At 50.3% G+C, this 25,251-nt stretch overlaps 11 protein-coding genes across 11 annotated transcripts; 5 read left to right on the forward strand and 6 right to left on the reverse strand.

Moving 5' to 3' along the window:
- Positions 1-115: 115 nt before the first annotated feature.
- Bathy13g01450 (predicted protein) lies at positions 116-5,338 on the reverse strand (the record flags this gene model as incomplete). Its single annotated transcript, XM_007509324.1, has 1 exon — positions 116-5,338. The coding sequence occupies one exon, from the start codon at positions 5,336-5,338 to the stop codon at positions 116-118; it is 5,223 nt and encodes a 1,740-aa protein (XP_007509386.1).
- Positions 5,339-5,617: 279 nt separating this feature from the next.
- Bathy13g01460 (predicted protein) lies at positions 5,618-6,667 on the reverse strand (the record flags this gene model as incomplete). The annotated part of the gene is made up of 1 exon (XM_007509401.1): positions 5,618-6,667. One exon carries the CDS (start codon positions 6,665-6,667, stop codon positions 5,618-5,620), a length of 1,050 nt encoding a protein of 349 aa, XP_007509463.1.
- A 167-nt stretch (positions 6,668-6,834) lies between these two features.
- Positions 6,835-7,629, reverse strand: Bathy13g01470 (predicted protein; the record flags this gene model as incomplete). Its single annotated transcript, XM_007509360.1, has 1 exon — positions 6,835-7,629. One exon carries the CDS (start codon positions 7,627-7,629, stop codon positions 6,835-6,837), a length of 795 nt encoding a protein of 264 aa, XP_007509422.1.
- Positions 7,630-8,164: 535 nt separating this feature from the next.
- On the forward strand, positions 8,165-8,725 carry Bathy13g01480 (predicted protein; the record flags this gene model as incomplete). The annotated part of the gene is made up of 1 exon (XM_007509383.1): positions 8,165-8,725. One exon carries the CDS (start codon positions 8,165-8,167, stop codon positions 8,723-8,725), a length of 561 nt encoding a protein of 186 aa, XP_007509445.1.
- Positions 8,726-8,934: 209 nt separating this feature from the next.
- On the forward strand, positions 8,935-9,795 carry Bathy13g01490 (unknown protein; the record flags this gene model as incomplete). The annotated part of the gene is made up of 1 exon (XM_007509547.1): positions 8,935-9,795. The coding sequence occupies one exon, from the start codon at positions 8,935-8,937 to the stop codon at positions 9,793-9,795; it is 861 nt and encodes a 286-aa protein (XP_007509609.1).
- Positions 9,796-9,907: 112 nt separating this feature from the next.
- Bathy13g01500 (HAD-superfamily subfamily IB hydrolase, TIGR01490) lies at positions 9,908-11,005 on the reverse strand (the record flags this gene model as incomplete). The annotated part of the gene is made up of 1 exon (XM_007509390.1): positions 9,908-11,005. One exon carries the CDS (start codon positions 11,003-11,005, stop codon positions 9,908-9,910), a length of 1,098 nt encoding a protein of 365 aa, XP_007509452.1.
- Positions 11,006-11,632: 627 nt separating this feature from the next.
- On the forward strand, positions 11,633-13,318 carry Bathy13g01510 (Multidrug resistance protein 2; the record flags this gene model as incomplete). Its single annotated transcript, XM_007509593.1, has 1 exon — positions 11,633-13,318. The coding sequence occupies one exon, from the start codon at positions 11,633-11,635 to the stop codon at positions 13,316-13,318; it is 1,686 nt and encodes a 561-aa protein (XP_007509655.1).
- Positions 13,319-13,401: 83 nt separating this feature from the next.
- Positions 13,402-13,863, reverse strand: Bathy13g01520 (unknown protein; the record flags this gene model as incomplete). Its single annotated transcript, XM_007509515.1, has 1 exon — positions 13,402-13,863. The coding sequence occupies one exon, from the start codon at positions 13,861-13,863 to the stop codon at positions 13,402-13,404; it is 462 nt and encodes a 153-aa protein (XP_007509577.1).
- A 287-nt stretch (positions 13,864-14,150) lies between these two features.
- On the forward strand, positions 14,151-22,033 carry Bathy13g01530 (DNA polymerase epsilon catalytic subunit A; the record flags this gene model as incomplete). The annotated part of the gene is made up of 2 exons (XM_007509549.1): positions 14,151-14,696; positions 14,816-22,033. The coding sequence occupies 2 exons, from the start codon at positions 14,151-14,153 to the stop codon at positions 22,031-22,033; spliced, it is 7,764 nt and encodes a 2,587-aa protein (XP_007509611.1).
- Positions 22,034-22,164: 131 nt separating this feature from the next.
- Positions 22,165-23,403, reverse strand: Bathy13g01540 (proton extrusion protein PcxA; the record flags this gene model as incomplete). The annotated part of the gene is made up of 1 exon (XM_007509363.1): positions 22,165-23,403. One exon carries the CDS (start codon positions 23,401-23,403, stop codon positions 22,165-22,167), a length of 1,239 nt encoding a protein of 412 aa, XP_007509425.1.
- A 429-nt stretch (positions 23,404-23,832) lies between these two features.
- Bathy13g01550 (predicted protein) lies at positions 23,833-25,002 on the forward strand (the record flags this gene model as incomplete). The annotated part of the gene is made up of 1 exon (XM_007509367.1): positions 23,833-25,002. The coding sequence occupies one exon, from the start codon at positions 23,833-23,835 to the stop codon at positions 25,000-25,002; it is 1,170 nt and encodes a 389-aa protein (XP_007509429.1).
- Positions 25,003-25,251: the final 249 nt, after the last annotated feature.

Here is a 25,251-nt window from a genome sequence, read left to right on the forward strand (position 1 = left end):
TCTCGTTCGAGTTCTGATTCTAAATTCACCTATTCTATTTTATCTCTAACGGATGATGACGCTCTGTGTTGTGCGGATGTTGCTTTGCTTATACTTTTCGATTGAGCGCACTATATTAATACTCTCGCTTTCTCTCGGCGTTCTCGTCGACGTCCTCGTCTTTCGCGGTAGTAGTATTACTCGTATTCGTAGCATGTTCGCTCTCTAAAACTTCCACGATGGTATCGACCAACCCTTCGGATTCGCGAACGACGTTCAAACCTGGATCGGCAATCTTCCGCAGCAAGACGTCTTCCAACTCTTCTCGCAAGGATTTGAACAAAACGGCGACTCTCGGCGCCGCGCGGAACTTAATCCAGTTGTCGCAGCTCGCGCGGAACTTTTCGTGCTCGACTTTGATTTTACCTCCGAAGAGGAGCAACGGGAACGCACCGATGGCGGTGGCGTCGCGGATGTAAGTTTTGCCGGTTTTCATGATTTCGTGGTAGAGGAGGTATGGTTTTGAGGAAGACGCGTAGCCGGCGCAGACGGAGGACGGGTGCATGTAGACGTCGTCGGACGCGTCTCGTTTCGTTCGGACTTTGACAGTTTGATATGGAAGTTGGACGGATTTGGCCGCGTGTAAGTCGTCGGAGATGGCGACGTTAGGGTATAAGCCGCCGCAGACGACCGCACGAACGAGCGTTTCGTTGGAGGCGTTGCACGAGGCTTCGCGGAGCGCGGCTTCGGTGCGTTGACGACGGTTGGTGGTAGTTACGTCCGTTTGCGCCGCCTGGTGTAAGAAACCCATTTCGTCGAGTAATTCGCAATACTGTTTCCGCACGTCCGCAATCTGCCGCAAACTTACCGCCGATAAGAAGTGCGTGCCGCAATACTTTCTCTCCCCTGAAGCGCCAAACTTTTTCTTCGCCTCGAGCCAACCGGCGAAGGCTTTCACCAACGTCAAGTGATCGCTCGAACCGTCCGGGAGACTCATTTTTTTCTTCGCCGCGTCGGCTTCGTCTCGTTTATCCATCGGTGAAATAAACGGCGATTTGAATCCTACGCACGCGGCAATGGTAAGAATGGGATCTAAAACGCCGAACGCGCACGCATAGACGAGCATTTTGCCGAGTCTCGCGTCCACGGGTAACCCGCCGAGATGGACTCCTAATGGCGTGACATTTTCGCGATCGTCGATGACGTCGATTTCTTTCAGAGCTGTCATCGCAGAGCTGATGGCCATTTTAGACGGCGGTTCTATGCATTTCGATAGGAAAGCTCTCGGGTCGGTAAATCCCAAGGAGTAAATCTGCAAAACCAACGCGTCCAAAGGCGCGCGGGAAATTTCCGGGATTGCGAAATCCTCCAAAACTTCCGCTTCTGTTTTCGAGGAATACAAGTGGAAACAATAACCGGGTTTGACTCTTCCGGCTCGACCCCTTCTCTGCTTCGCCGAAGCTCTGGAAACCCATGCGGTTTCCAACGACGACGTGCGCGTCTTCGCGTTGAATCGAGTCTCTCGCACTTTACCGGCGTCGATGACGTACACGCAATCGTCGATTGTAATTGACGTTTCGGCGATGTTCGTGGACATGACAACTTTTCGAACACCCGGCGCCGGTTTCGAAAAAGCTCTTTTTTGCTCCTCCGCGGTCAGCGTGGAATGCAAAGGTACGAGTAAATACCTTGGTGGCGCATTCTTCTTTTTATCGTCGTCGTCGTCGTCCTCGGTTCGAACCGAGCTTGGAGCGCGGTGCTCGCTTTCATATAGCGACGCGCGCAAGCGATCGTGCAACGCTTTAATCTCGCCCATCCCTGGTAGAAAGACTAGAATAGCGCCTTCCTCGTAATCTTCGGCGATGTGCGTGACGAGCTGTTCGATTAAATCCAAGTTCACGCAATTCTCGTCGACAATCTGCAACTGACGCATCGTGCTTTCGTCGTATTCGCAGTAATATTTCCTCGTTTCATCTGTTATTATTGATTCATCGACGAAACTTCCCGCGGCGTCGGCGAGTGCCGCCATTTGCTTTGACCTGCGATTACCTCCTCCCGAAGCGCCTTTCTTCTTCGCTTGTTGTCCTGAAATTGAAAATTCAGAGTTTGGTTCGCATACGTACCCGCACGCTTCGATGGCATCTTCCAATCGATACTCTTCCACTGGGAACGTTTTGCCTTGCATCGCGACGCTTGGAATTTCACCAGGGACGACTTGTCTGAAGTAATTCCCAAACAAATCCGCGTCGACAGTCGCGGACATCGCGACTAGATGAAAATCGTCTCGTCGGGATGCCACGTCTCGTAAAATAACGAGAAGGAAATCCGAAAGTGCATCTCTCTCGTGGACTTCATCGACAACGACGTGCGAGATGCCGGTCAAGTTTGGATCTTGTTGTAAACGCCTCAACAGAACACCCGTCGTGCAAAATAACATTCGCGTCTTGGCGCTCTGTCGAGACTCCAGACGAATTGAATAGCCCACGGTATCACCAATCTGTTCGTCACGTTCATCCGCGACGCGTTCCGCGACGGCGATGGCGCTGATTCTCCGCGGTTGTGTGATGATGATTGATGTGTTTGCACCGTTTCTTTCGTCGAGTATGGCGTTTTCGTAGATGAACTGCGGCACTTGCGTAGTTTTACCACACCCGGTTGCGCCCGAAATGACGCACGCGCGCGACCGTTTCACGGCTGAAATAACTTCCGATCGAGCTTTTCTCGCCGGTAGGTTTTCGCGAATCTTTTGCATCTGTTTCCACTTCATGGACGATCTCTTCGCGAGCTCTTTTTCGTGAAGCGCGTTGGATATTTCCCTATCCCGTTTCTCTCTTTCGGCTTTTTCTTGAGCCGAGTCTTTCTTCGCGGCGAGGGAGACTTTATCGACAATAGCCGAAGCGATTTCGTCCATATCTTCTTCATTTTCCTCGTTTTCCATCACGTCGTCTGAAGCGGCCTCGCGAGCGTCGTGTTGCGTTTGCTTAATTTTCTTGGCAAGCCACGACGTTTTCTTTATTATTGGTTTCGTCGCCTTTTGTTGCTGTTCTTCTTCTTCTTCTTCCTCTTCTCGTTCCTTTTGTTTCCTCAACATTTCTTCGCGTTTCGCTCTTTCTTTCGCGGCGGCAGCTAAAGCCGCTTCTTCTGCAGCGGCCGCTTCTTCAGCTTTCTTTGCCGCGTTCGGGACGATTTTCTTCTTTTTCTTCTTCTTCAACATCGATACGGCGTTCAAATCGGACGCGGATGACAAATCGACTCGAACCGCGTCTTTAGCGAGTATTTTTCTCTTCTCATGTTCTCGCTCCCACCGTTCTAATCTCTCGTCCATGGTTTGTGGAACAGTTGGAGCTATCGCAGGAACACAAAGTTCCCTCTCTTCTTCCTCCTCCTCTTTCATTTTTTCCTTCTTCATAAGCTCCGCGCAATAGGTGATGCGTTGTAATCGTTCCTTTTCTTTTTCCTCCTCTTCCCTCTCGGTATTTTCTAATCGAGCGTACGTGCGTTGTATGTGCGCACCACGACCGGTCAATCGAAAAGGAACATCCTCATTCTCTCCGTTGCCATTATTACTCTTGGACGCGACTATCAATCTTGAACCTCGTTTCGCTCGTTTAAACTTACCCGGACATTTTGCTTTCAAAATCGCAAATAGGTGTTCTCTCAACCACGAGCATAAGTCGTAAATCACCGGTTCACCTCTGTTTTCGATAACTTTTGCCGTCACAATCGACGCGAGAGCAGAATTGATCGCTCTCTTGGCCTCGTTCGGTAAATATGAATGGCGACACTCGCAAATAGCCGGTTCGAACGGGTATCGACTGTTCTCCGGAAAGTAAACGTCAAGCTCGGCGTTTGGGATTTTGATCCTCTCGCTCTCTTCCACAAGTTCCTCGCTGTTTTTCTCGTCGTCATTTTCTATCGCTATCGCTATTGTCCACGTTTCCACATGGACGTCGTGCGGTCTATCGTTACTAATTTTGAAGTTCTCCTCGCCTTCGATGGATTCCAACGCAGCTTTCTCTTCGCTTCGTAAATCTTGCACGCTTTCGAGTTCTTCTTTGATTACAGCTGTGCTCTCGTGCGGAGGCTGTAAAGACCTCAATAAATCTAAAAACGCGTCTTCCTCTATCCATCCGCTTTTTTCTAAGGCTAACATGGACTCCGCGGTGCCAAATCCAGAGTTTTCGCACCGTTTTGCCATGGCTCTTTGGAATAATTTCACGGTGGGATCATCCACCATGACTTCCCCGTTGTATTCGTTTGATCGATCGACGACGTTGTTTAAATTTCTCGCGTTCACGTGTAAAGGCGTCGGAATAATCTTGCTGTGTTGTCTCTCGGATTTCGCATCGAGTAATGCGGCAAACGCAGCTGGCATTTCCTCTCGAGGTACGCTGAGACACAAAAAATCCAACACGTGCGCAAACCGCTTCGTTTGCGACACCTTAATTTTTTGCGCGCGTAAAGCTTGTCTCATTTTCTTCGCTTTCTCGTCCTCCTCGTCCTCTTCATCTTCCTCTTCCTGTTCATCGTCGCTCAGCTCTTCGGGATGCGCCTCCATCGCTTTCTGCACCCACTTCTCCGAAAACCCCTTCTCCACCGCTCGATCGAATACTCGCCTCTCTCGATTTTTCTTCTCCCTCACCTTCTTCAAGCGTTTCTGCGCCTGCTCGCGTTCTCTTTCCGCCTGCCGAAAGGCCTTCTTCGCGTGTTTCTCGTGTTTCTTAATCAACTCAACCGCGTCCACGCTCGAACTACCCCTGCTCACATCGCCACTCTTGTTACTACTGCTACTCATCAAACCTCTCGGCACGGCGTGTACGCTCGCCTTGGACAAGTCCGCCGCGTTCCGCTCGTCCTCTTCCGCCTTCATTCGATCATCACGACCGTTCGTCGTCGTCGTCTCCTTTGCTTTCTTCTTCTTTTTCTCTCGCATATCTCTCACCTGCTTCGCCATTCTCTCTTGCACCGTCTCGTCCGCGTCTAAAGTCGCCACGTCCGACACCGCGTCGTTTATCGTCTTCGCCAAAGAAGGCGTTGTTGTTCTCCTCGAAGAAGAAGATGGAATTATACCTAATCCATCCGTCTCGAAATCATCATCCTCTTTCTCATCTCCTCGCCACCCGCGCAACGCAATCGTCTCGTCGTTTTCATCGTTGTTCGTTTCACTCGATTTATTCTTTGTCTTCTTCATCTCGTCCTCGTTCAAACCCTCATTCATCATCATCTTTACCGCTTTATTCATGATTTCGATAGTGCCTCCTCCTCCTCCTGAGGAAACTGCGCATCCTTTCGTAAACGTCGCTTTCTTCGGCTTTTGCGGCTTCTTGCGACCAATTTCCGGCTTCGTTTGCGAATTCATCGTAAACTCTTCCTTTTTTATCGCGCGATACGAATGGTTCTTCCTTATATTTTAAAAGTATCGCGCTGATGAATGAATGGAAGAATGTTCTTCTGAGGAAAAATAACGAACTCGTTGTGAGGAGAAGAAGGCGAGCGAAAGAGCTTGAGATGAAAGCGATCAACGCAAATACAGTATTAGTATAGCGAAGATGATGAGATTACAAACGCGCGTCTTCTTTTTCGATTAAAAATAAGCAGAGTTTTCACCAAACCCGTAACAATTGTCAGCCTTTCGTGGTCACAGCTGCAACCGCTCCCTGGCGACTTTCGCGCTCCCCTCGACAAACGCTCTCTCTCGTTCCATCTTTTCCTTCCTTTGCTTTTCGATTTCCATTTGCGAATAGTTCGCCGCTAACTGCTTCGAGGCTCTTCGTTTACCTTTGTTCAAGCTGAAGAGCAAGTTGGAGAATCTTCCGGTGACGATCCAGAAGAGCAAACGCATCGCGTACGCGAACGTCCAGAATACCATTCGAAACGGCGTCGAGAGGACGAAGAAGAACGCTTTTTCTACGGAGACGGTGGCGGCTTGGAAGCGGACAGTCATGAACCACCGCTCGATAAAATTCGGCTGGCGTTCAAAATCGCTGGAAGTGATTTGCAATTTCTCTTCCTCCGCCGCCAAGGCGGCTTTCTGTTGCCTCGTTAACGGTTTCTCCGAGAAGCTGAATAAAACAGATCCATCCGCCAGATCCTGACGCTCGCACTCCAACGCCACCATCATGCGCTTCTTGATGTCGGACATTTGCTCTTCTCTTTCTTGTTTTTCTAGTTGTTGTTGTTGTTGTTGTTGTTGTAATTCTTGTTGCCCGCTCGTGCTCGCTTCTTCGTCCTCGGGAACCATGCTCCCAAATGCCGCGCTCCCTCCGTTCGCGTACGAGGAGGACTGTTTGTTGTTAAAAAACTGTCTCGCTCGCATCGCGTTTTCTGCTCTCGATTTCGATTCTCGCAAAGGATTATTCACGGTGCTACTCCTCCTCGTCGTCGTCGCAATTTCCGGTTTCTGTCCGTCAAAGTCCTCCAAAACGGAGGAACCACCAAACGAGGGGGAGTTTAAGCGTACCTTCGAGGACTTTTGTATGTTGTTTGCGCTGTTCTTGTTGTTGTTCTTAATCCAATTTCGATCGGGTGTCGCGCGAGGATGATGATTTTTCGTCGTCGTCGGATGATGAAGAGAGCTACGACGCTGGTAATGCTTCCTCATCGAAACCGAGGAAGACGAATCGTTGGAGGTGCGTGATTTCGTGCTGACGCCGCGGCCGCTCAACAGCGAAACGGTCAGTGCGGACATGCTTTATGAGTGTGTTTACGCGCGTGTCTTTCGTGGAGGAATTGTGAGAAAATTTGAAAAGATCTCTCTTGTTGAAGGAATGAACCAACAAAACGACATGCGCTCGCTCGCGTCTGTGTCTATGTCTCTCTCTCTCTCATTCGTTTTTGTAGAAACTTTATTTACGCTTACCAAAAACTCCCTGACGACGCGGACGCGCGACCCATTTGTTCTTTCGCGCCAGTGAGCGGAACGTACGTGACGCCCATCGCGTCAAACTCGGTGACGCGACCTTTATCGTCTTTGTCGTAGACGCGCAAAGATTGCCAACCTCTTCCGACCGGGCACACCAATCTTCCGCCGTTTGCGAGTTGTTTGAGAAGTTTTGTCGGTTTTTCCGGCGAAGCGGCGCCGACGTGGATGACGTCGTATGGCGCGTACGGGGGGTACCCTTCGCGACCGTCGGCGACTTTTAAGACGACCAGAGGTTCCGGGCCTTGCAAGTACTTGCCTTTACCGTCCTTTTTGGTATTTTCGATGGAGAAATCCACGAGATCTTTGATGTGTTCCACGCCAACGACGATTGGGTATTTCGTATCTGATAAGCCCGGCCGTCTATCCTCGACCTCTTCCGCGCGAATAGAACCCGCGGCGTACGAGTCGTGGTGATCGAGCATGGCCGCGAAACACGAAGTGAGGTACCCAGACCCACTTCCAACGTCCAAAACTCTCGCGTTTTCCGTCACTCGATCGTGTACCAATTCCAAACACGCCGCGTGCATATGCGGCGCAGATATCGTGGCGTTCGATCCAATCGGCAGCGGATGGTCCTCGTACGCCGACTGTCCGGAAAACGGTACGCAATAGTTCCCTCGATCTACCCTTCGCATGGCATCGATGACTTTCCTCGTTTTCAACACTCTGTTACGCACCAAAGCGTTCACGAGAGAATCGTTATCGGTCCCGTGCGATCGCCAAGCCATCCCGCGAGGTATAATTCTTCCAGAGCTTCTCGAAACTCTCGATGTCCCGCTGTTGGTATTGTTGTTAGTATTCTTATTGACCAAGTTCCCTACCGGAGCAGCCCCACAAGTTGCGTCCGAAAAATTCGCCTTTGACGGAGAAGAAGAAGCCAAAGAAGAAGAAGAAGAAGAAGCGGCTGCGGCTAAAGAGATGACGACGAGTTTCAAAACCGTCGCGCGCTTTAACGAGAGAAAGACAGGCCCCGCGTTTGAACGAGAACAACAACTGTACATGTACGATAAGTGAAGAGTTTTTAGATACAAAATTTTCGCGCGTATTTTTTCCCAAAGTCCTCATTGGATAAAAGGGAAAACCATTCATATTCTTGAGTGTATACACACGACTCGAGATATACTTAATACTACGTTGGAATTCCCACATTGGAGCACGGGTTCCTTTAACGCTGCTCTGGTATACCACGACGCGTTTAATACGCGAGCGATCGTTTTAAGTACTGTCTTTAAACTTGACACGCAAATACTCATTTACACGAAGATGTCATCCGAACAACAACAACAACAACAACAAGAACAAGAGCCGAATAATGCGAATACTCACAATGAATTCAACGCAATCATCGGCCGTCTGAAAACCGCCGCGAAATCAGACCAAGCAGATTTCAACGCGATCTCTGCCGAGGAGTTACAGGAGCGATTGCGGAAATCCCGTCAGATTGGATTTAACGTCCAAGCGAGTTTGGAAATCGAACAGGCGAGGAAACGACAGCTCGTGGAGACGTTTTTGAAGAGAGAGATGAAATTACCAAACACCGAAGACGAGGAGGAAAAAGAAGAAGAAAAAGAGAAAGCGGGAGAAAAAGGTGTCTTGTCGCCGTTGGAGGCGAGTTTAGCGGCAGCCAACGATACGAATGATAACGACGCCGGCGGCGACGAGGACGACGAAATCTCGCGATTGAAGAAACAACTGGCGGCGTCGCAATTGGACGCGAGGAAAAGTTTGCAAATCGCGAAAAAGACCAGGGCGATGTGCGATAGGATGGTGGAGATGTTGAAGGAAAGTGGGGTGGAGCAGTTAGAGCCGCCCAAGTCGATTTGATTTGATGTCTGTGTGTTTGATCGTCTCTCTGATATTATATTTACTAGTTTATTCAATTAAAAATCAAGTACCAAGTTAGTTTCACCAAATTCTTCATTCCATTCTCCGCTTGTTTTGTGTGTCGTTCGCTTTTGCCCGCGCAAACGCGGACAGATAAGAGAGAGAGGGAGTGAGCAGAGAGCGCAGAGAGAGAGCGCAGAGGGAGAGAAATGTCGCAACAACACCAACCTAAATGGAAACTCCACAAAGGCCCGTCCAATCCTTCCGTCTTGGTCGGGGAAAAGGGGTTCGTATACGCGCGGAATGAATTCATCGACTCCGAAGACGTCGAAGAGAAAACGACGTCGTTTTACCAAAACAGAGCGATAGAGGCGTATTGGATGCAGGAAAATCAACGCGCCAGAGAGAGGGGGAGGAGGAGGATGAGTGGGAAAAGTGAGAATATTAACAACAACAACGTTACCGTGCAGTCTCGAGTGGAAGCGATGCGAAATAAGACGAAACACAAACATTTTCAGTCGAGTTTGGAGGAGGTGTTGAAAGACCCGCTTCCTCCTCCTCCTCCTCGTCGTTGCTCGTCGTCGTCGGAAAAGAAGATGCAGAAAGAGAAGGAGGAGGAGGAAAAGGAGGAGGAGCTCGAGACAGAAGAAGAAAGAGACGAAGACGAAGAAGACGAAGAAGACGAAGACGTGAGAAAGATGGTGGATGAATTGAAACGACTGAGGAGTAAAGCGGCGGCGGCGGCGGCGGCAGCGAAGCGAACTACGACATCGAATAGAGGGGAAAACGACGACGACGACGACGACGAAGAGGAACAACCGTCGTGGAAAACGTGGTATTTCCCGCCAACGCACGAATACGGTTCGTTCATACCGAAAGTGAATAGTAAGAAGAGTCCGCTCGGTGAGGTTGAGGAAATTCCAGAGAGAGTTGTGATTAATAATAATGATAATAATAACAATAATAGTGTAGACGACGACCGGGAGAACGCGCTTCGCGAGAAGAAGCGGTTGGAGAAAGCGAGGCTGTACCAAAAATCGAGGAACTTAGAGACACACAAGTTATGGTAAAATTTCTTTCTTCACTCAATAAAATCAACGGTTAGTATATATGTAAATAATAATAATAACAACAACGACACAGTGTAGAACAATAATATATAGTTTCTCTCTCTCTCTCTTATCACGCGTACGACTGCCTGGCCCCGTTCAAGCATCCGTAGTGATACCTCGGTTTCTTCGCCCTTTGCGGCGCTACCCCCCAATCTACTATTTCCCACCCTCTACTCTCCGCGTGTTTCAACAACCTCGGATCTGGATTTACCGCCACGGGATACCCGACGTGCTCCATCAATTTCACGTCCGAATACGAATCCGTATAAAAATAACACTTTTTCAAATCCACGTTATTCTTTATCGCCCACTCTTTCGTTCGTTCGTATTTTTCGTCGCCGTAGGCAATCTTGGCCAACTTCCCGTTCAAAACCCCTTCCTCGTCCATTTGCATGTGCGAACAAATCACGTCGTCCGCTTCTGTTTCAAAACCAAACATCTTCGCCGCGGTTTCCGCCGGATGCTGCCACGTTGACGTGCACATAATCACTCGTTGACTTCTGCTTTTATGCGCTTTCAACACCGGCACGCACCCAGGTCGTATTCTATGCTTCATCTCCTCGTCAAAAAATGACTCCACGTCTCCTCTCAACTTATCCGCGTGGACGCCTTTATACGTTTCCGCGGCATCTGCCCCAGCTCTTTCCGCGCCTGCGCCGTACCCTAAAGCGTACCTCCCGAACCAGTAAATCGCCGTCAATATCATGTGCGCGCCGACTCTCCCCGAGTTCACCTCGTGTTGCACCCACAACCACGACGAGTTCGTATCCACCACCGTGTGGTCTAAATCGAAAAACGCCACCGAATCGTTCTTATCGTACGGTAAATCCACGTCCGCTATATCGCTCTCCATCAGTAATTCATCGATCGTTTTCGCATCGTTATCTTTTTCTATCTGCTCGCATTCAATTTTCGTCGGCGAAAGCAACGCGTCCGTCTTGTCCATCTGCCGCGCGGGAGAAGGAGGTTTCGTCCACACCGTCTTTGTTTTGTTCGTCGTCTGAATCGTCTCACCGGTCCCTCCTTCTTTTTCTCCCGCCAAATCCTCCTCGTTCGTTTTCGTCGTCGTCTCTGGAATCTCCACGCTCAGGGGGTCTCTCTTCTTCTTCTTCGTCGTCGTCGTCGTCTGCTTCTTCTTCGGGGAAGAAGAGATGCGGAGATTTTCCATCTCTGATTTTTGGTGATGAGAAATGATTTCGATGATGATGTGTCAACAACGAACGACGCGCTCTCCGTTGTCTGCGGGTGGTCCGTCTTCTTTTACGCTCTTCTTTTACGCTCTCTCTCTCTCTCTTTTGTGTGTGTGTGTGTGTGTGTGTGTATATGTGTGTATATATATAACAACAATACGCGTTCCTTCCTTTCCTCTCCGTTCGTTTCCTAAAGGGTCGCGCGTCCAACCAAAGTGTGGCGTGAAGGACACCACGAAAATCTCAAATACGAGTTTATGAACTCTCGTGTGTGTCTCGTTTCTCTCTCTCTCTCTCTGGTTTGGTGGTGTTGTTACTTTTTCGTCGTTGCTTTCTTTCTTTGGCTTTTTGGACGTTTTTTTTCCCCAAGAGCTGCCGAAACGTCGTCAAAGTCTCGTTCTCTTTCTCTCGCGTGTTGTCGTGGTTCTTTGAGCACACGCACTCTATTTGCGCGCAGAGAAGACAGACAGACACTCTTCGCGCAGAGAGAAAGAGAGAGAGTTTTTGGCGGCAGAAGAAGAGTTTTCGAGAGAGAGACGAGATGAGAGACGAGATGAAGAAGAACGAAACGTTTTGTGTTGGTGTCGTTTACGTCGAGTAACAAAATGTTACGCAGAGCGGTGGTGTCCTCCGCGAAGACGAAGACGAAGCGAGAAGAGCTGTTGTTCTGGACTGGTGTCGTCGAAAAGGCTTTGTTTTCTTCTTCGACTGCAGATGATGACGAGAGGAAGACGGGAGGACGAAAGACGAAGAAGAAATCACCGAAGATACCAACGCCGTCACCTCTACCTCCTCCTCCGACGACGGCAACATCATCGTCATCGAAAATCGTCCCTTCAGAGAACCATATTGAAGGAACTCGGCACATTTTTCCTGTTTCAGACTTTCTCAAAGAGAACAAGGAAATCCTCTCCATCTGCGGCCTTTCGTTCGCGTGCGCGATGGGACACGGTATCTTAGCGCCTACCATTCCGTCGTTTGCGAGTACCGAGTTACATCTGTCGGGTGCGCAGATTGGTTCTATTCTCAGCGCGTTCGCGGCGGCGAGATTGTGCGTGAACACGCCGGCTGGGTATTTTGCGGATAAGTTTGGAAGGAAGAAATTGTTGTGGTTCGGTCCGATGGTTACGACGATGGCGAATATGAGCACTTTTACGAGCGGATCTTATTACGAGTTGTTGGGAGCGCGCTTTTTAGCGGGAGTTGGATCTTCAATGTATACGACTGGAGCGTCGGTAAGTTTGAGCGATATCGCGAAAACAGAAAACAAAGGGATGATGAATGGAGGAAACGCAATGAACATGCATCAAGGCGCTGCTTTGGCTGGAGCGGCCATAGGCCCGGGGTTGATTTCCGCGATGTACGCGTTAGGTGGCGAGGATATTCGAACGCCTTTTTTATTCGCGACGGCGTTGAGTGGAAGTTTGAGCGCGGTGGCGTTGTACGCGGCGCCAGAGACGAAGCATTTATCGTCTTCGTCGTCGTCGTCGACGACGACGTCTTCCACTAATGAAGGCGGTGATGAAACGACAACATCGACGACGCCAACATCCGAGAAAAAAACACAGCTCTTACAACCCGGCGGTTCGATGACGATGGACGCGTCTCTGACGCTTAACAAAGACGCCATAGAGAAGCAAAAGTCACCGTCGGCTTCGGCAGATAGTAGGCAGTTGGGTATGCTCGTCAAACGTTCCGATTTCTGGTCGGTGTGTTTCTTGAACTCTGCTTTATTTTTCGCCGGCGCCGGCGGAAGAGGCGCCGTTTTACCTATATTAGCCATTTCGCACGGCATGGACGCGCAAAATCTAGGCATGCTCTTCTCAGCTATGGCCACGACGAGTTTGATTGGATTAGTCCCTTCCTCGAAACTCATCACTACGTTTGGTGCTCGAAACGTCATCGCGCCGACGACGGTTCTCTCTTCGCTCGCCGTCATGGCCATCGCGGGAAGCTCCACCGACGCTGGTTTCGCCGCAGCGTGCGTCTCGTGGGCCGCTGCTTCGAGCATCATGGGTGCTGCTCCGATGACATTTGTCGCCGAAATAGCCCCAAGAAAAGCTAGCGGAGCCGCTTTGAGCATATACCGCAACTCAGGCGATGTCGGACTGTTACTCGGCCCCGTTTTAAGCGGCTTAGCGGTAGATTTTTTCGGAAGCGAAGTCGCTTTGGCCATGAACGCGAGCGTCCTAGTCTCCGCGGCGTTGGCGTTCCACGTGAGTAAAACAAGTCGAGAGAAGATGAAGAAGAAGGAAATGCTCCAACAAGAACGGCACAGAAGTAGTAAGTAGCGCGACATAATAGAGTACATAGAATGTGAGTAGATTTTAAAAGAGTCGGGCGTTCATCGAATAGAGATAGAGCGCCAGAACTTTTACTCGTCCGCTCGGCGTCGAGGCGTGGGCCCGTTCCTCTCTGCCGCCCTCTCCTCCACGCCGTCATCTGCACTATTATTTTCACCACCACCACCACCACCAGCATCCGATGATGATGACGATGACGATAAAACCATCTGGCTAAACCGAACAATCTCTTCCACCTCTCTCCTCGCTAACTGTTCCTCCTCCTGGTCGTCGAAAGAAAGTTTCACGCTCTCCGCGGTTTTCCTAAACTCCTCCGCGGATATCACGCATCCGCTACTATTATTACTACTACTATTACCGCTACTTCTCTCGACGAGCTCCTTGACCGACCATCTCTTCTCCCCGGGGCCTTCGTTTCCTAAACTCTCGTGCAAAGACGATGATTTTGGCGGCAAAACATCATCACCACTCGCACGACTACTCCTCCCACTCCTCCTCCTCAAACGACGCTCAATACTCACACTCCCATGCATTCGAGAGGAGAGGAGCGCACCACGTTCGACGGAAAACAACGACGCGCGCGCGGACGAAGCAAAGCCTCTCGTTCCTCCTAGTAAAACCGTCAAAGTCGTCCTTTTTCGCATTTGTGTTCCCGAGAAACGCGAGTGTGTTTTTTGGAGGAAAAATTCAAAAAACGCGACAGAATTCGCGCGCACATCGACGCGGTGTTCCACACGGCTTTTGCGTTTCCTTTCTTTCGACGCGAACGCGTTAAAAAAGAACGAGAGACACTGAGAAGGAGAGCGTTATACATATAAAGATGTATTACAAGAAAAACAACAAAGGGGCGAACACGTACGGCGAAGCCAGACGAGGCAAAGGCCAGAATCAATCCCGTGTCCTCGGCGCGAGCACCGCTTCCATCTCGCCTTTGGAGATCGCGAGAGAGGAGGACCATTTGGAGGAGGAGTTGGGGTACCGCGTGCCCGGTTTGAACAACAACGGCGGTGCAGAAGGTGCAGACGCGGAGGACGTGCAGCTGGGATGGTTGGTCAACGCCAGCGCGGTACGTTTTAGTATTCGTAGTATCTTCTTCTTCTTCTTCTTCTTTGTCTGCGTCGTCTTCGCGAGCGCGATCGAGATGCGAAAGAGCAGCCCGAGAGGGAAAATTCAAAAATTTTCAAACCTGTACCGAAAGAGGGCAGATGAGAGAGCGCGCTTGATTTTTTACCACCACTCTCGGACGACAACACACGAGCGGGAGGAGTCTGCCGGTCTTCTCATCGTCTCAAAGTCGTCTTCGCGCTTTTCGTGTTCTTCTTCGTCGTTTACGCTCTTCTTGTTCTTCTTTTTTGTCTTCTCGGTTGTCGATATCGCGCGGACCCGAATAATCGCGACGACGAGTTAGCGCTGACGCGTGCACGCGCATTCTCTCTCTCTCTCTCTCTTATTTTATGACGCGTTCGTGTTATTACGACGCAACAGACGACGGTGGAGTGCAAACAAGCGCAAAAGCCGCACGCGGCGGTGAACTTGTACTTTTCCTGCCAAGACGGTTCCGTGTTCAAAGTGCAGAAGAAATACGCGCCGTATTTTATGCTCGCGACTTCGCCCGGGAGCGAGCACGAGGTGGAGGCGTACGTGAGAAGGAAACATAAAGAGCACGTGAAAGAGGTGGAGTTAGTGGACAAGGAAGATTTGGATTTGAAAAATCATCTGAGCGGGTTGAAGCAGACGTATTTGAAGATTTCGTTTTACACGCAGAGCGGCATGTACGAGTGTCGGAGAGAGTTGTTGCCAATCGTAGAGAAGAACAAGGCGAAATCGAACGCATCGGTGGCGTATCAGGCTTTGCACGAGCAGGATGCGTTAAATGCGCACGAAAATGGCGGTGGGAACGATGCTATGCAAACAGACGCGAGAGGGAAGAGGGTGTTTGAAAATTCGAAAAAGAAGACGTTCACGGATTACGAAGACGCGATGTTGGATATCAGAGAGTACGACGTGCCGTATCACATGAGGTATATGATTGATTCCGAGGTGAGGTGTGGACATTGGTACGACGTGAAAGTTGAAATTGGTGATGGAGATGTAATCATTACGCACAGGCCAGATTTGAAGAGAAGAGCGGAAGTGAGAGTGTGCGCGTTTGATATCGAGACGACGAAATTGCCTTTGAAGTTTCCCGACGCCGAGTTTGATCAAGTGTTTATGATTTCGTACATGTTGGACGGGCAAGGCTATTTAATTATCAATCGCGAAGTTGTCAGCGAAGATTGCGACGATTTTGAATACAATCCGAAACCGGAATATCCTGGGCCGTTTATCGTGTGGAACGAGCCGGACGAGAAGGCGCTATTGCGCAGATGGTTCGATCACATGCGCGACGCGCAACCGAACGTGTACGTGACGTATAACGGCGACTATTTCGATTTCCCTTTCATTGAAACGAGAGCGAAAAAACACGGGATGTCCATGTACCGAGAAATTGGCTTTCGAGGGTCGGATTCCGGGGAGACGAGGTCAAAGTTTGCTTTGCATTTGGACGCCTTTCACTGGGTGAAGAGAGATTCGTACTTACCGGCTGGGTCGCACGGTTTAAAAGCAGTCACGAAGAAGTTGTTGAAATTTAACCCCATCGAGGTCGACCCGGAAGATATGCTTCCATTTGCGCGCTCGCAACCGCAAACTATGGCGGCATATTCGGTATCTGATGCCGTGTCTACGTATTATTTGTACATGAAGTACGTTCATCCTTTCATCTTTTCGTTGGCGACAATCATTCCGCTTACGCCAGATGAAGTTTTACGAAAAGGGTCTGGGACGTTGTGCGAGTCTTTGCTCATGGTTGAAGCGTATCGGGGAAACATCGTGTGCCCGAACAAGCAAAGAGGTGCGGGCGAACAGCATTTCAACGGCCATCCGCTGGAAAGCGAGACGTACATTGGAGGCCACGTGGAGTGCTTGCAATCGGGCGTGTTTCGCTCGGACATTCCGGTCAAGTTCAAGCTGGAACCGAAAGGGTACCAAAAACTCATCGACGCCGTTGACGACGATTTGAGGTACGCGCTGGAGCACGAAGGTAAAGGAGCGACGGAAGATGACGTCGAAAACTACAAAGAGATTAGAGAAGGCATCGTGAAGAAGCTGGAGGAATTGCGCGATAACCCGAACTGCGAGGTGAATCCGCTGATTTATCACTTAGACGTCGCGGCGATGTACCCGAACATCATCTTGACCAATCGATTGCAACCGATGGCGAACGTGAACGAAGATATTTGCGCGTCGTGTGATTTTAACCGTCCAGGTAAAACTTGCTTGAGAGAAATGGAGTGGACGTGGAGAGGCGAACACTACTCCGCGACGAGCTCGGATTACGCGCAAATCAAAGCGCAGTTGCAGATCGAAAGGTTTCCGCCGCTAATTCCGGGCGAACCGAAACGGTTTTGGAAGGATTTGAGCAGACAAGAGCAAGAAATCGCAAAGAAGACGCGCTTAAAGATGTACTCGCAAAAAGTGTACAGAAAAGTCATGGAGAAGCCCGTGGTCGAAACGAAAAAGAGTTCGATTTGCATGAAAGAGAACAGTTTTTACATCGATACCGTGCGAACTTTTCGCGATCGGAGATACGAGTATAAAGGGTTGAACAAACAATGGAAAGGAAGACTGTCCGCGGCGAAACAGGAAGGGAACCCTATCGAGACGAAAGAGGCGGCCGATATGGTGACGTTGTACGATTCCTTACAGCTCGCGCACAAGTGTATTTTGAATTCTTTTTACGGGTACGTCATGAGAAAAGGCGCGAGATGGTATTCTATGGAAATGGCTGGAGTTGTCACGCTCACTGGCGCGCGCATTATCCAAATGGCAAAGCAACTCGTCGATGACATTGGTATGCCGCTCGAGTTGGATACCGACGGTATCTGGTGTTGTCTTCCGGGTACGTTCCCGGAGGAATACACGTTCGAGCCGAACAGCGACGGGTCCGGAAAGATGAAGAAAAAATTGAAGGTTAGCTATCCGTGCGTCGTTCTCAACCGCATGACCGATTTGCTAACCAGAAACGATCAATATCAAACGCTCGTCGACCCAGAAAAGCAAATTTACAAGCAATCTTCGGAGATGTCCATCGAGTTTGAAGTTGACGGTCCGTACAGGGCGATGATTTTACCGGCGTCGAAAGAAGAAGGCGTGCTGATTAAGAAGCGTTACGCGGTTTTCAATCACGACGGGTCTTTAGAGGAGTTGAAAGGCTTCGAATTGAAAAGAAGAGGCGAGTTGAAGTTGATCAAGGTGTTTCAATCCGAACTTTTTGAAGATTCCGGGAGTTCTCCATTTTTAGGAGGGCAGACGCTGGAAGAGGTGTACAAGAGAGTAGGCGACATCGCCAATCGACTTCTGGACATGCTCGACACGAAAGGAGAAGAAATTGACGACGAACAACTCATCGATTACATTTCGGAATCGAGCGTTATGAGTAAATCGTTGGCAGAATACGGCGATAGGAAGTCCACGTCGGTGACGACGGCGAGAAGACTCGCACAATTTCTCGAAGCCCCTGATCTCGTCAAGGATAAAGGTTTGGTGTGCAAATACATCATCTCGGCGAAACCTCACGGCGCGCCTACTTCGCAAAGAGCCATTCCGGTTTCCGTCTTTTCGAGCACACCTGCGGTCGCGAGGAAATATTTGCGAGAGTGGTTGAAAGATGCTCCTCCGGGAGAAGCTGGCGAAATGCCAGACTTGCGCGATATTCTCGATTGGGAGTATTACAAAGGTCGTTTGCGCGGCGCGGTGCAGAAAATTATCTCCCTTCCGGCAGCTTTGCAAAACGTCAAGAATCCGTGTCCCGGCGTGGTGCACCCGGATTGGTTAAATAAGCGCATTCGCGAACTCAAGGATAAGCGCAAGCAGATCAAACTCGATTCCATGACGGGCTTCAGCAGACAGACCAAGGATGAATACCTCGAGCAATTGAACTTTTCGGAAGACGAGGACGAAGAAGATACGAGAAACGAGGACAACGACAACGATGATGAACACGACATGGAAGACTTTGGCGCGGCTAGAATTACACCGGCGAGAGGCGCGCGCGTGCGCGTGTTCCAGAGACACCGCGACACTGGACACCATCACGGCGGGCCCAGAACGCCTCCGATTGGTAACATGAATTTGCCTGCACCGGATCCAAACAGCGATTACGCGTCGTGGCTCGAGCACGCCACGAAAGGCTGGCGCATAAAGCGCAAGGAAAAGCGCGAGCGAAAACATCGAGAAGATCTCGAAGATCAACGTCGCGAACGCGAGGGCCTTCCTCGTCAGAAGCGCCGTCACAGCGCAAACGACGATAGTGTCATCGGCCAAATGGACTTGTTTCTCGAGAACGTCGACGAGTCTTTGGCCACCTCTCCGTGGCAGATTGTCTCCATCGATGATTACTCGCGAGGCAACGCGCCTTCATCCTTGGAAGATGGCGGCGCCGAAGTCGAAGAACCTCCGGCGGGCGTTTTCCGCGTCTGGGTCGTCGCCGATGGCGCCATGCGTTCCGTTTTGCTCTCTGCGCCGAGAAAAGTGTACGTTGCCACGCACCATCCCGATCCCGAAGGTGATAGAGGTTTGAACGGGAAAAAGCGCGTCAACGTTGCGTTACCGCGAGCACAAAACACGAATAATTTCATGACGGCAGACGGCACGAGCACGTTGAATGTCTACGAAGTTGAGTTTGACGCTTCGAAATTGTCCGCGGTTCAATACGGCAGAGACGTCGCAGCGTTACTCGCGGATAAAAACGTAGTTGGCGTGTATGAACGAGACGTACCGTTAGAAGATTGGTCGATTCAAACCATCGGGTGCGTCGCTCGAGTGAAGAGAGAAGCCGCGAATGAAATATTAGACGATTTGAAAAAGACGCACAAAGAAGGGTTGAAGAAGAAAGTGCAACCTATGTTGGAAGTATCCGCGACGAATTTGGACATGAAAACGACGACAGAAGTGAACTACTTGCCGTCTATGATGGACTTTACGGACGATCGCGCGCTTTCATCAAAGGGTTTGTTGCGCCACTGCTCGATTTATCACGCGGCGTTGGACGGCAAAGGCGTCTTTGCCGCACACTTTCCAAAGAGAGGCGGTAAAGGGACATCGAAAGGTTTGCTCATATTGCTCCAACCTGGAGGAAAATCGGTTCGCGAAGTTGACAGTGAATTCGTTTCGGAAATGTTTGAAGGCGAGAAAGGACGCGTCGACGGTAACGAGGAAATGGAAGAAGATCGAGATTCTGAAAAGTGCGAATGGCGCGTCATTTACGCCAGGACGTCTGCGGCGGCAGCGAAAAACCTCAACGACGCAGTCTCTGAGTTTGCAAATGCCTCGAACGGTCCAAGCGTCGTCTTGCTCGAAGCACCGCCTGTTGGTTACGGTATTCCTGAATTCGATGACGACGACGACGCTTTCGCTTCCTCTTGCGCCGGCATGAACAAGAACGCGAAAGCGGCGAAACGTTTTGAGAAAGTGCTCACCGCCTTAAAAGATTCGCCCATTCTAGTCGTCCCGTTCAACTCTGGCGACATCGAGTATCTCAGTGAAAAAGGCATCGCGTGGCAACGCGACGCTGCGCAGTTAGCTGCTATCCGTCTCGCGCACACCTCGAAACATTTGGAGAAGTCTATCCAAATCTCCCGCTACGCGCACATTCCTCTCTGTAATCTCGATTCGGACTGGTCCACGCACGTTTTAGATACATTCTTCGCGCGACGACTTCGCGATGAACATCAAGTTCTCTGGTCTGGGAAAAACGGCAAGCCAGACTACGGTGGTGGATCAATGGATGATCAGCTTAGTTCGACGTTGACTTTGGAATCGATGGAATCGCCAAGATGCGAACTTTCGAAATCCGGCGTTTACAGATCCGTCTGTTGCGAGCTGCGCGTCCATCACTTGGTGGTTTGCGCCATCGTGAATTCACACATCTTGAACGATCTCGAACAAGGCGCGTTGTTAGGTTTCGATGGAGGCAATGCTACCGTCGCCGACCGCGGTGGACACGACGCGTCGAACGCGTTTCGGACGTTGAGGAAGATGGTGGCAGAGATGCTCCGAGACGCGTCAGAACGAGGCAACGAAATCGCCGACGCCACTTTGGCGCAGCTTCGACGCTGGATATTTTCTTCCAATTCGAGAATGCGAGAACCGGGTTTACAGCATTTGGTGGAGTTGTGTTCGAGAAAAGTGTTCACGTTACTCATATCAGAACTCAACCGATTAGGCGCGGATGTCGTTTTCGCGGATACGCGACGCGTCATCGTGTCGACGAAGAAGAATTCGTTGGCCTCGGCGTCGGCATTCATCACGGGTTTACGTAACGCGTTAGGTACGCGGGAGTTATTCAACTGGCTCGAACTCGAACCCACGAAGGTCTGGCACACGCTCTTATTTAGAGGACCGCACGATTTCGGGGGTTTGGCTGCAGACGAGACCGTCCTTCAGAAGTTGTTCTTGAACAACGGGGCTGGGGAGGCGCCGATGGAGACGGAAAACGTCCCGACGGATACACAACTCGATCCACATGCCGTCGAAGGGGACGAAGCATCGCTCGAAATGCACTGGAACATCGCCACTTTTCTTCCAGAGGCGTTGAGCGATCACTTCAAAGCGATCGCTGGCGACTTTATCGTCCTTCCGTGGAAACGCGAACGCGAACTCGGTCCCGATGGTCGCTTCGGTGTCGCGAAAGAGGACAAAGACGTGTCTGCTGCGCAGACGGATAGAATAAAGGCACAACTGGAAGCACCAGATGATTTGAGCGATTTGGAACTCAATGAGGACGATACCAATGAAGAGAACGCGGACTCCGCCGCCGAGAGGAGGGCCGACGCCGACGATGGGAAGGAGAACGCAACTCCAGAGCAAACGAAAAAGGAGAGTAAATACCACGCGGACGACGCGAATAACCAAAATTTGGCTAGAAACAGACTCAAAGTTGAGGAAGAGAAAGCGACATGGCTCTGTGCGCAAATAGATTCGCACTTTACGCCGAAAATTCTCCAAGTCGCGCGCGGATTTGAAAAGCACGCGTCGAGATCCACGCACGGCGCTACTCGTCTCGACAAGAGGTACTTGTTCCCGGAAAATTTGCCCGGAGCGCATTTACCAAATCACCTTCGAGGCAACGCGGCGTTAGCGTTCGTCAAAACAGTAATTGCCGTGCTTTCTCTCGATGACACGATCGAAGATGCGGTTGCCAGATGTCGCAAAAATGCACTCAAGTTACTCTCCGTTCCAGAGTTTGGTCCGGAAGCGAGGTTTCGCGAACCGTGCATCTCTTTCGCGTTACGCGACGTCGTGTGCGAATGTTGCGGCGACGTTCGAGATTTAGATTTGTGCAGAGATCCAGATTTAGCCGATGGCGAGTGGCGCTGCGCGGAGTGCGAGAATCGATACGATCTCCAGTGGATTGAGATGAAACTCTGTGACGAAGTAAACGCGCGCGTTCGCAAAGCGCAGACGCAAGATTTGAAGTGCAAAAGATGCACGAGAATTAAAGTTGGTCACGTCCAGAACCGATGCCCGTGTGGTGGTTTGTTCGAAACCACTTCTAAGCCGGGCGCCTTGCGTGATGGTTTGCGCGTGTTTCGGAACGTCGCGAGATGGCACGAATTTGACGTTTTAGCTTCAGTCGTTCACTTCTGCGAAAATCAAACTTAAAAAAAGTAGAAATTAATACTCGAACACGGTAGGCACAAGAGGAGGTTTTTAATCATATTATATAAAGAAGTAAATGCATTAGTGTTCACAACATCAGTTTTCTGTACTGTACGTATGTAGTAGTATGTTTCTCAATGCCTTTCAATCTCGCTCAGAATGATTTGCGTACTCGGCGAGATTTTCCTCAACTTGTTAAACACCCAATACTTGAAACACACGTCCAAAAACACCGGTACGGTTGCCACAAACATTCTCGCAAACGTCTCAAACTTATGATAATCCCCTCCGTATCGAGTAATCATAAAAGCCAAAAATGCTTGCCACCCGTCACTCGAGTGATACCCGACCACCATATCCGCCCCGAGCATCAACGCAAACGCCTGAGTCGCCGAATCCAATCCGTTGAACTGCGCGCTCAACTCGGTCAACATTTTCGACACAAACTCCTTCTGATAGACTAAAACGCACGCCAAAATGCTCACGTACATCATACTCCCGATCCAATTACCAAGCGCTTTCGTCGACCTCGTTCTCTCTTTCATCTCCAACCGTTTCATCTCCTCCGCCACTAACTTCCTCTTCGTCTTCTCAAACTTTGCGGCGTCTTGTTCGTCTGGAAACTGCGCCAAATTTTCGTAATACAAACGCTTCTCGAACCGAGCGATGTCGTTACACACCGACTCCGTCTGCGTCTTCGTCAGCGACGAAGACGAATACGACCCGCTCATACTCGCACCACTGCTCGAATGCTTCGATACCTTCAACTCCAACCACGGATCCACAAACATCGCCTGCAAGGAACAACTCGCGAAATACGGAACGCCAAACGTAAACATCAAAACCTTCCCTAAACTCTTCGTCAGTTGTCCCCATATCTCCAACTGTGTCTTTTCAAACTCGTCGTCCTCGTCGTCCTCTTCTTCCGTGGTTATGATGTTCGCATCCACGTCGAAAAATTGTTGAAACGCGTTGATCGAAGGGTTGTTCGTAATCTTTTGTCTGCTTTTCCGCCTTCGTTTTTCAGTCGTCCCGCCTTTGTTGTTGTTCTCCCCGCTGCCGCTGCTCGTCGCGTTGTTAAAACTAGTACTGCTATTCTCGTTGTCTAAAATCGCCGACACTGGCGCGAGGAGTGCGCGCCTTCCTCTGTCTCCTCTCCTTTTATTCGTCGTCGTTCTGTCTCGTTTCGATGCACTCATCATCATCGCGCAATTTAAGCGACGTGTCCTTCCCATTTTCTTGCTCATCAGCTTCATCATCATCAGCCTCTTTTGATGTTGTTGTTGTTCTCCTCCTCCTCTCGACGTCGTCTTCATTCGCGCGGAGGAAGACACGGCAGAAGAAACAAAAGAGTAACTGCAACAAAACGACATATCTTTCTCTCTTTCTCTTTCTCTCTATATCTCTCTCTCTGTTATCTGTGTGTGTCCAATGTGGTTTTCCAATTGGTGATGTCTCGCGTGTGTTGTGTGTGTTGTGTGTTTATCCGAAGATACGAATGAATTGAAAAATGAAGCGAATGAATACGCCGCGAGAGAACACACTCTGCGAGAGAACGAAAATACACACAAAACAAACAAACAACACAGAAGAGAGAAAGAAAGAAAGAGCTTTTTGGTGCGTTTGGCCTCCCCTTGTCTTGACTTTTTTCTCCCCTAAATAAGAAACTCTTCTTATAGAACTCCTCCTCCTTTCTCGCGCGGATACGGTTCAAAGAGAGAGAGAGAGAGTATAAGGGAGAGACAGGGAGGAGGTGTTTTGAACAGGAGTGTTTTCATCGCACTCTTCGCACGCGTAAAAAAATGGAAGACGAGGACGAGAGGATGATGATTTCATCGGACGAAGCGCAAGAACGCCGGAGAAAATATATCGCCGATATCCTCCCTTCGTCCTTATACCTCCCCTTATCGGACACGGGTGTGGTGAACTGCGTGTCCGGGGCAACGTCCGGAGCGATTGCTGCCGTAATTGTCTGTCCTTTGGACGTTTTGAAAACGAGATTGCAAGTGTCGACCTTGAGCGACTCGACGTATATGAGCACGATGGAGAGTTTGAAGAAAATCGCACGAAGCGAAGGGGTGAGAGGTTTGTATCGAGGACTAGGACCGACGGTGGCGGCGTTGTTACCGAACTGGGGGGTGTATTTTACCACGTACGGGTATTTGAAGCACGTGTTTCGAGAGCGGAGGAAGAGGAACGCGGATTTAAGAAATAGGCAACATAGGCGGGAGAGCGGGAGCGAAGCGACGAGTAGTAGCGAGAATAGCGATAGAGAGAGCAGCGCAAGCGGTAGTCACCACCACCACCACCAGCAGCAGCACGGGAACGACACGCTCGCGCACATAGTCTCTGCTGGAGGCGCGGGCGCGGCCACCATCCTCGCCACCAACCCGCTCTGGGTCGCCAAAACTAGACTCCAAGTGCAATACTCCGAAACGCTCTCCTCCTCTTTAGTCGGCCACGCGAGAGCGCCGTACAAAGGTACCCTCGACGCGTTACGAAGAATCGCGAGATGCGAAGGGATCCCAGGCCTTTACTCCGGCCTCGCCCCATCCCTCATGGGCATCTCCCACGTCGCCATCCAGTTCCCAATCTACGAGCGTTTAAAACACGAGTTGGCGCAATTCCGCACCCTCCGCTCCGCGGACGAGCTCACCGCGGCGGATTTAGCGCTCTCCTCTGGCGTCGCCAAAATCATCGCCAGCACGCTCACGTACCCGCACGAAGTCCTCCGATCGCACATGCACGTCAAAGGCTACGGCCCTTTCTCCGGTGCTCTCACCTTAGCCGCGGACATTTACCGAGAAGGCGGCGCCAAGGCGTTTTACCGAGGCGTCGGGACGAACTTGCTGAGAACCACCCCGGCGGCTGCCATCACCTTCACCAGCTTCGAGTTGATCAGTCGAGAGTTGAACGCAGTCGCGAAGATCATGGGTGATTCTTCTTCTTCTCGCGATGATGATGATCGATGATATGTACAAGTAGTATATATAGTCATAGGATGATACCAGTAGTTTTAATTTGCAAACAAACCCTAAACAACAAACAAAGAATTTTTCAAAAATCAATTTCTCGCAACACTTCTCGGAACGCGCGCAGTGTTCGCGCGAGCACGAACGCACGAAAGAGCCGCGGAGAGAGAAAGAGAGAGAAAGAGAGAGTTTTCGTCGTTCTCCACGCTTTGTCGCTTCCTTTTCCCTTTTTTCTTCTTAACTTTATCA

This window comes from Bathycoccus prasinos, assembly GCF_002220235.1.
Source record: "Bathycoccus prasinos genomic : Chromosome_13".
Taxonomy (NCBI): Eukaryota; Viridiplantae; Chlorophyta; class Mamiellophyceae; order Mamiellales; family Bathycoccaceae; genus Bathycoccus; species Bathycoccus prasinos.